This window comes from Notothenia rossii, assembly GCF_949606895.1.
Source record: "Notothenia rossii genome assembly, chromosome: 1".
NCBI lineage: Eukaryota > Metazoa > Chordata > Actinopteri > Perciformes > Nototheniidae > Notothenia > Notothenia rossii.
The window spans coordinates 17,106,437-17,116,426 of record NC_136912.1 but is presented as its reverse complement, the minus strand read 5'-3'; the positions used below and the strand labels follow the sequence as shown (position 1 = coordinate 17,116,426).

The 9,990-nt window shown below is 40.7% G+C and overlaps 1 protein-coding gene across 4 annotated transcripts in view; it reads right to left on the bottom strand.

Annotated features, from left to right (window-relative positions):
• Window positions 1-3,771: 3,771 nt before the first annotated feature.
• fbxo41 (F-box protein 41) overlaps window positions 3,772-9,990 on the bottom strand; it is a 56,450-nt gene continuing 50,231 nt past the window's right edge. For all 4 annotated transcript variants that reach the window (XM_079678383.1, XM_079678386.1, XM_079678384.1 and 1 more), the window contains exon 14: window positions 3,772-3,905. In XM_079678383.1, the coding sequence (XP_079534509.1) occupies window positions 3,792-3,905 (114 nt within the window). In that variant the 3' untranslated portion in view covers window positions 3,772-3,791. The remainder of the gene's footprint in view (window positions 3,906-9,990) is intronic.

Genomic DNA, 9,990 nt, shown 5'->3' with positions numbered 1-9,990 from the left:
TGCACACACACACACACACACACACACACACACACACACACACACACACACACACACACACACACACACACACACACACACACACACACACACACACACACACACACGTTAAAATACATTGAAAAATAATTATTTAATGATCATGCATTATTTATTAACTATTATATATTACCAAACAATTTGTAAATCATTTAAAATTATTATTATTTAAAGACAATGACAATAATGACTTGAAATTACTTTTTCCACTCAGAGGGAAGTAGTGGAGTACAAATACTTTGTTACTGTAGGCCTACTTAAGTAGCCTACATTTTTCTGTTCAGTACTCCACTACTTATTTTCTAATGGCTTTTTACTTTTACCTCTTACATTTTTAACAGAAATACCTTTACTTTCTACTTCTTAGATTTCTAAAACGACTCGTTACTTTAGTTTTGATCTGTGTTTGGTGGTATGGTCATTATTATTTAGAGTCAGGGGCGGACTGGGGGGAAAAAGTGGCCCGGGGATTAATTGACAGACAGGCCCACTTAATGCGCGGCATGTATCGGCTGGTCCGGCGACGAAAGTATGTTACTTAACAAAAAACCCTATGCATTTTATGTTATTTTGGACCATTATTCATATAGTAATCACATTACCTGAGCCCTTGAGTTGCCTAGAGTAAAATAGTTACAGCATTTATTTAGTGATTTTAATGTTAACAGATCATTGATGCAATAACATTTTGATCCATTTTGCCTGACTTGACACATGGAATAAAACATGGGCGTAGGAAGCATCCTCAATGTGGGTGAGACCATTAAACAGGGGTGTGGGCAGGTGGTGGACCTCACTTCTTCTAGGGGGTCCGGGGGCAAGCTCCCCCGGGAAGATCTTTTTTTAAAATGTTGAAGTTAAATGCATCAATCTGGTGCACTTTTAGAGCAAGATTAGGGACTAAATCAGTGGCAGTCAGTAGGGGCTTGGACTGTGAGCCGTAGGGTCGCCGGTTCAAGTCCCCGACCAGACCTACATTTGGAGTGTGGACTTCTACTTGGAGAGGTCCCAGTTCACCTCCTGCCCTGCCGTGGTGCCCTTGAGCAAGGCACCGGACATCCCCTTTCCCCCCTCACTCCCCGGACGCTGTACAATAGCTGCGCACTGCTCCTAGTATTAGACTCCTGGTACTAGGATGGGTTAAAATTAGAGAACAGATTTCACTGTGTGTGCTGTGTGCTCTGCATGTGTGACCATTAAAGAGGGTTTCATCCCTCCCAATTCTTCTTCTTCAACACCCATATAAAACAGAACTGTAAACAGATTTACTTTTTCTTTCAACATTTATTTGAACAGCAAGTGGAGGCAAAAGTGACTGCACCCAAAACAATAAACCTGCTAGCTAACTAGCCTAAACTCAGTAACAGAATGTGGGCAACACGTTCTTCTCCACAGCCGCGCGACCTCTGAGTCAGACGTCACTTCCCCCTTTTCTATCCTACGGGTACAGCCGTACAGCCACTCCCCCTGAACCCCGTTTCCCTGCCAACCCCCTCCCCTATGCAAGCCCCTCCCTCTGAACCCAGGGCTCGCTACAATACTGTATCTACAAACTATACAAAAGCGCCTTTACGCTTTGGAGCTTCCTTATCCATCTGTATGTAACTGCCAGCTAGGTCTCTCAGTCACTCACTCCTGATCGTTCACTGCGCAGTGACAGCTGCTACGAGCCTGATGTGTGAAATTGAAACTGATAGATAGAACAAAGGTAGCCTATCAAAACGGCCCGGCCCAGCCCAACCCAGTGGCTGGGCTGGGCTGGGCTGGAACACTTACTAATGTCGGTAGGATTTAGGTAAGCAAAAAAAAAAAAAGGGAGTGGCCGGAACACTTACAAATGTGGGCCGGTAGGATTTAGGCAAAAAAAAAAATAGATTTTTAATTTTTTTGGCCCTCCGGCCCACACACAGCCCCCGCCCACCGGGGAAACTCTCGGTATTCCCAATGGCCAGTCCACCCCTGTGTAGAGTCATTGCGTGCCAACCAGATTTCAACACGATCCGTGTATCTATCATTTCCTGGTCTTCTCTAAAGAAGAGGGACCAATGAAAACTTTGTCATGTTGCCGTTGTTCAGTAATTTTAGGCCCTGTCCACACGGACACGAAACGGGTTGTATCTGCTACAGTTCTCTATCCCAGGGGTTCCCAAACTTTCAGCCCCGCGACCCCCAAAATAACAGTGCCAGAGACTGGCGACCCCCTGACGACGACGGGGGGGGTTGATGGCAGTTTTCCCCACTTTTGCGGTAATATCTCCGCAATGGAGCGAGCTTAAGTTTCACTTTCGATTGCATGATACAACGGAACCGCGGAAACGGAGCCCTCAAACGGTAACGGGTCCCAAGGTGGGTAGATCTACGGACGAAACGCTCTGATCATTTCCTGATAACGATGAAGCCATAGCCCCACCTCTGCTGCTCACTGCAAGTGGACATGGAGAACTACATGAACTACATATTGCTAAATCCACCGCGGAGAATAAAACAGAAGGGCAACCAGGCAACCATGGCAACCATGCTCAGGGGGTCTTCTTCGCTGCTTTGGGTGTATTTTGCCACTTACAGGCCCGGCATATGTATTACAGCGTCTCCAGCGGGTCGAGCGGTCTCGTGTGGACCAAGCCCCCAGGAAGTGCGCCGGACTCTTGTCCCTCATATTCGTGTGTCCAAACGGCGGGACTGCAACTTCCGTATTAGTCTGTGATGCCATGGGCCCAGAAATACTTTTTCCCAGCGCCGTATAGATAGAAGAGTTACGACAGCGGAAGTCCAAAAACGGTTATCGTCACGTGGTTCATGCAGACGAGAATCGTTCCCCGGAAGTTCATGGCGGGCAATGTGAATGCATTGATAACAGGAGATAGAACTTCGACTTTTGGTAATTATTAGTGAATAAAGGTTTTGATTTGCAATATTTATACAACAAATCGATATGTATATGTATTTACATCAATATGTTTTAAAAAATAAAATAGAATTTGCTAATATTAAGTGATAATATTAGGATTAGTGTGAACAACTAGTTTACATGTTAGGCTAACAGTGCCTTGGTTAAAGAGCCTGTTGCTGTTTATTTATAGCTTTGAATTCTTTCAAACCAATATTATCTTCTTAAACTTGTATAGTAGTCAGGAGCATCACTTTCTAATGTTTATTGATATATTTAGAGGGAGGGGATCTAAAGGAATGCTTCAAAATTCAGATTAGATTAATTTCTACCATTTTCTTAAATTCATGGTAGTTTCAGTAATCCCATGGTAATTGAGGACACAAGTTATCTAAATGACTAATGTCATCTTTATGGCTTTCAGAAAGGACAGGAGACCGACAGGTGACTATCAAAGGACCTAGCAGCAGCAGCAGCATGATGATGATGATGATGTTAAATGTTTTGTTTTAGGAACATCCATTGTAAATACATGGGATTCAATAAACATTGAATAGCATATCATGCAGTTTGTCTGTGCCTTTTCCTCCGTGTTGTCCTGGTTTGCTGTGCTGCCTCCTAGTCGCCACCATGGTTTGCTGTGCTGCCTGGGGATGCTCAAATCGCTCTGAGAAAGGAGTACGAATGTACGGCTTCCCCACTGACACAGAGCGGAGGAAAAAATGGCTGGCACAAGTCAGCAGGAGCAATTTCATGACCAACAGCAAAAAAATATGTGAGGTTAGGTTATTGTATACAAACACTGCATTTGCACTTTTTCACAAAACGAAAACCACACCATTGGGAAAGCTTAATGTTTTGTTTATTACAAAAAAACAGGGAAAGGCTTGAAAAACACTGAGAGTTGAGACTCAGGGTGCAGGGTGAGGGTCTCAGTGCAGGTATTCAGGCTCCATTGAATCCCCCTCTGGTTCTTGTGCTGAAAGAGGGAGTAACAGACAGGAGAAAGGGTTATACACACCTATATAGCACACCTATTGGATGAGTAATTGCCTTGAGGAGATAAGGTGTGGTCTTTGTTCCCAACTGAAGTTATGGAACTTTATTATTTGTGAGTTTAATAAAGTATGACAAATGGCATCAGTAAAAGATGTGATATGAATTTCTATAAAGTTGTCTCACATTCTTGGTCATATTTTATATACAGTATATAATGAGTATAACATGTCCAGTAAGTATAAAGTGTTTCCTAATACTGTGTATTCAACCACTATGGTATAGTGTATGGTACTATGGTATGGTATCCTAGCTTAATCTGTTATCTGTAAACGTTCCCTAAATCTACTAATTTAGGGATAATCCACTGACATCCTTTAATACACATGTTAATTTGAATCAGATGTACTGATAATATCCGCAATATAAATCTTTAAGCTTCTTCTTAGCTTTAAAAGTCCGTCACGAACGGTCTATTATGCTGCAACTCTACAGCTCTGCTAGCCTTGGCGCTAACTTCCGGGGAACGATTGAGAGGCTCCACGATCCGCCATTGCTGTAAAAAAGTGGTCCATTGGAGTGAACGGAGATGACATAACTCTCAGTCTATACGGCGCTGCTTTTTCCCATTGACTAACATTGAGAAAGAGTGGTCTGTAAATCGTTGGATAATTTTTTTTAACCAAATAGACTACCCAGTATGAACATTTGTATAGCCCTTATTAAAAACATTAGGTCCTTAAGTTGTAAAATGTGCTAATAACGTTATTCTGAGAGTTATTTTCCTCGGCATTATGAACGTGCATCTGGTACGTCTACACTACAGGCATCAAAAAATGCTTTCAACGCTTCGCCCATTCACTTGAATGGGGTGACGTAGAAGATTTTGAATCTTCGCCGAACTGCATTGTGGGGAGCATGGCATGGCTTTGCAAGCATCACGAGCATCTATCGGCATCAAAAGTTGAACAATGTTCAACTTTTGAGGCTCGATGCTTGGCATCAGCCAATCAAATTCCGTTTATGCAAATCCCGCCAGTGCAAGCTCAGCCAATCCAACCGCGTGCAAGCTGGGAGAGCCAGACCGCAGTTCATTTCCTCATATTCCAAACGAGATATTACGGTAGCAAATCACCCGGTTCTTTACGACCGGAACTATTTACCGGGATACAAACCGGAGGAACCAGGCATGGAGGGAGGTGGCAGAGACAGTGGGTGAAACTGATAGTTTTTTCGCCTGTTTGGAGAGTTTATATCCAGTTTACTTCGTTTTAACATTGCTATTGCTCTGTATGTCGGGGGCGGGAGATTCATGTGATTGGTTGCTCGCAAAAAATCGCCAAGCTTCAGACACGCCCAGCTTCAAGATTTTTTCATGCCTGTAGTGTAGATGGGCCTGAGAGTGGGAGCTCGGGGGGCAGGGCTTAAGGGGCAACTCAACTGCACATGCTCAATGAGCGCACATACGGGTACTTCTACCCTGACAGCCAGGTATGACGGGTAATCTGTGACGTTTCGCTCTCTCAAAAGTTGGGCCATTTTGTCCTCATGTTTCCAGTTCTTATTATACATCCATGGTGGGGTCTGACACATTTCTTGAGCCGATACCGTGTGAACGAAATACTTTTTTGATATCGAATTCGGTTAGTTTTCGTCTCCGTGTAGATGCAGCCTTAAACACGAGTATCTGTAATTCTACTTGAGTAAAGGATGTGTGAACTTTTGCCATCTCTGTTTCCACTACACTTGTAAAAAATGTAATCACATTAATTTGGTTCCCCCAAATACTAAATAGTTGCCTTGTCACGTACTGCTGCTGTCGAGTAAGGAGTAAAGCTTTGTGAAGCTTGTGGCTTTTTAAAATTCAACATTAATTCCTTGTTTGTTTTTCATGACACGTGAAACCATGTACAGGAGCCTGAACGTTGCCTAACAAACCCTCAGCTCTTGTGAAACAGGTTAACAGTGTGTCACCTTACCTGCTACTGTTCCACATCATTTGATTGAAATAGTCTATCTTTATATAGTTAGAAACTTACTAACACTTACTTAATTATGCCGTCAAATGTGAATAGCCTACTACGCATACATACAAATAAATGTATTCAACTACACACCTGTACATTTTTGTCAATGCTTCTTGCAATATCATTGTGACAAAAATATGTCCACAGACAGACAGGAATATCAACTTGCAAAATTACTTCAGGAACATATTATGCCATGATGACACACAGAAACAAAAGGTGAAAACAAAGCAGCGTTTATGTTGAAAACAAGGCTTGGTAGGGAAGGCTTGATGGTAAAGAGTGAGCCATTGTTATCGCAATGTGTTTCACCTGTGCTTTTCCTGCCAAGATAGTTAAAAATGTCAGACAACAAAGATCCAGGAACCAGGCTCAGAGAAGTCTGATCAGTGATATTTTCCGGCGCGCTTTGTACTAATGCTGCATCTATCTGTAATGATACAGTCAATGGTCTTAGCTGCAGGACAGAGAAAGGCTTAATTAAAGACAACAACAAATTATCACTTACAACTACTGGTATTCATCATATTGTTAGTTTTGGTCTTACTTTCTCAGTTTTTGAGACCATTTTCTCTTAGATACAGTGACCAAATTACATTTCATTGATGTTGCTAAAAGAATTTACAGCTTTACTTAATTCTACCTCTGTGGATAAATGCTAAATTTGACCACATGCAATGTTTTTCGCCCTTTTGTACCCCAGCATTGTCCCAAGATATTCTTACAATGTGCTGCTGGGAAAATGATGCTTAATAAATTCCACAAAAAACTTTTCCTTCAGGACAAAACTTCATGTGTATAATCCACAGAAATAACTGTGAACTGGTGTTAATGGTACAATAAATGATACTATAAAGTAGCTTAAATGCACAACAAATACAATTTAAAGCAATTTTATTAATGACAACAAATGAGTGAAAATGAGTAAGACATTTCCATCTATTGCAGTCATCGCAGAAGGCTGATCATCTTTTGGGAAAGTAATTTTCAGCGACAGATTGTATGTTTGTCGTCGTACCAACACGGATGAAGTTCAAGGGTCATACATGTCGATGGCAGTGAAAAATAAAATAAATAAATTACAAACTGCACACTTAACTGCCCAGATAAGTGTTGAGGTAATGTGTAAAATACTATTCAGATGAACGGGCAGAGTACAATCATTCATACATAAAATATGTACAGAGGTACATGAACACTCAGACACTGTTTTTCAATTGCACAGTATGACACATGGAACTTTAACAGAGGAACTTGAATACAACTATGAAATAAAATGAGAATGAGGAAGCACCACGGTTTATAAATAATGCTTCAGTTTCTGAATCAAAATAAATAGATAATAAATTATTTTGCTTTATATTTGGAGAGACAGAGGATGGAGATGTATGCCAGGAGCATAAGGTCATATTGGCAATGAACCTAAAAAAGCACTTGAATGGAGTGGATTTGGTTTCCATCTTTAACTTCCCAACCGATGAGAGGAGAGATGGTGTTAGAGAAAAGAGGCTAACTGTCCTTTTGTTCAGTCGCGTTCATATGTATTTCCGAAATCTTCCTTCCATGAAACCAGCGTCGTTTCCGACTGAGCCGATGACCGACGGGCCGATAAAGTATCCAGGGTAAAAAGTGCATCATATTTTGTCAAATACTGAGAAACATTAAAACAGCAATCTTATAATAAACATCTGAAATATCTATTTTTTTTTCTCACTAGTGCAACAACAGACTGGATCAAATAAAAAGAAACCTGCAGGCAATCAAAGCTTTTTAAACATCTAAATATTTTCTTCACAGTAGCAGAACAGTTAAGAAGGCAACTTAATGATTGATGCTTGAACACAAACATGCCAACATTATACACATCGCTCTTTTTTAAAGAAATAAATAGCTGAATTATCCTCTTCTTAAATAATTTCCATCTCTATATGACTCTGATGCACATTTAATATAAAGTATCTAATACACAACTGCAATTTCAACACTACTGTTATACATAATATAATTCTCTATGGTTATCGTTCATTCACTTTGGAGAGAAAATGCTTACAGAATGAAGACCTGTAAACTCTTTCCACTCATAAGTATGACCTTAATATTATATAACATCAAATGTTGGTCCTTTTTTTCCTCCTCGTTTTCTTCTTTTTTTACAAATAGTATGTACAGAGTAGCTGACAGCGAAGGCAGGATTGTCTAAAACTTAAAATCAACAAGTGCTTTTTGTTTTCTCTATTGTGTCACAGACCCATTTCCCTCAGATGAGTCAGTAGCAGTGTAGGATAATAATATGCAGGACTGGAAAAACATGAAGAAATGAAACCCATGACTGTTCTCACACCTGGAACAGCTTCACTCCAATAAGCAGCTAGACCGTTTCTCATAATAGGGAAGCAGTGACCGCAAAAACATCAGCTCTCCTCATCAGTTTCTCATTTAAAGGTCTCCTATTATGCAAAAATCCACTTTTATACATAAACATGTGTCTCCTCTGTGTAAAGAAATTCTAAAAGTTTCTCTCTTGTTGTCCTGATCCATTTATATAAAAACCTGTCTGAAAATGAGCGGATCAGATTTTGTCACAATGTTTTTTCGGGTTGTGTAACTATTAGCCAATGACTAACCGCGGTAACACCCGCCCACCTTATCACCTGATTCTCCATTGTGGTTTTTTTAACCAATCATTCTCAGACGGGCTTAGGGAGGCATTAATTAGCATTTTAAGCTTCATAACAGAATCAGTTCTTTGGAAACAGAGCTGAACCGGTTTATGGCATGCTACAATTCATGATCAGTTTGGTATTTTGAGTCAAACACTTCAGAGACCTGTATATATCTGAGACCTATATCGTTGTAAAAGAGTATAATAGGGGACCTTTAAAGAGTTCTCGTGACAAACTCCTGCTCTCTCTGTGTTTTGTAGCAACAAAGGTATGCAAGGGTAAAATGAACAACTTGTTAAGCAACAGGCGGTAAGTATGTAGCAAGGGAAGAGACGTGATGTTCCCTCTGATGTGTGAATATTTTTTCAGCCGGCTACAAAACTGTGCAGACAATTTCTTAGAAAGCGAAGTGATTGTTAGCTCCAGTGATTGAGTATTGCACTTATATAATGTTTTGGGTCTTGCAAGAGATTGATTCATAAAAAAGAATCAATGAAGATAAATCCTGACTTTTGGTCCCCAGTAAAGGTCAAGCTCCAACAAATCCTATACATATTTTTTTCTATGGACCCTCGATGCCGTGCGTGTAGACGTTTCTTTCCTACATGCTTCCCCCTGTAATTCAGATTTCTGTGCTATAAATGTTTTCCAAAGCTGAGATAAGCACACACGAAGCTCCTGATCCAGAAGACATTGGACAACTGTTTTACCAGGCAGGTTGGTACTCTTTGTGAATATTAAACTAATGATGTGAAAAACAGTTGAAACCCCCCTTTAGGTTATCTGCAGCACATAGGAGCGCACACTAAGTGTCACCTCATTAAGTATTGCCACTCATACTTATTGAACATTTCTGCAATGTTGGATAAACTCAATTGTTTGCACCAAAATCAAACTGCCTAATTTGAAGGTGAAGACTAATCTGTTGGTTTGGAGTTCTGCAAAGTAGTAAAGGTGATAAATGTTCCTCGCTGCTAAGAGTACAAGGTGTCATATCAGCACCAGCTGGCTGTTGGCTGTGTAACCGTGTGGAAAAACCAGCAGAGGGAGCCAGAGGATCTCAGCTGAATATAAGTGAGGATTGATCAGCGCCACTGTTAATAGGAATGGCACTGTTTAGTATGGTGAAGTATGAAATTCACATGACATATAAACACCGTAACACCTGTGAAACCCTTATGTTGAGTTACTGCTGCTTAAACTCAAATCAAACTGATTTGAAGAGATTACACATCTGCCCTACTGTACATGGTCCCTCTTCCCTCATTAATGGCACATTGGAGAAAACGCTCACTGGAATGAGGACAGACAATTGTAACAAATGGAGCCAGTTTTTGAAATGCATCGTGGATCATTCTTCCAGTCTTAGTAAAGAACA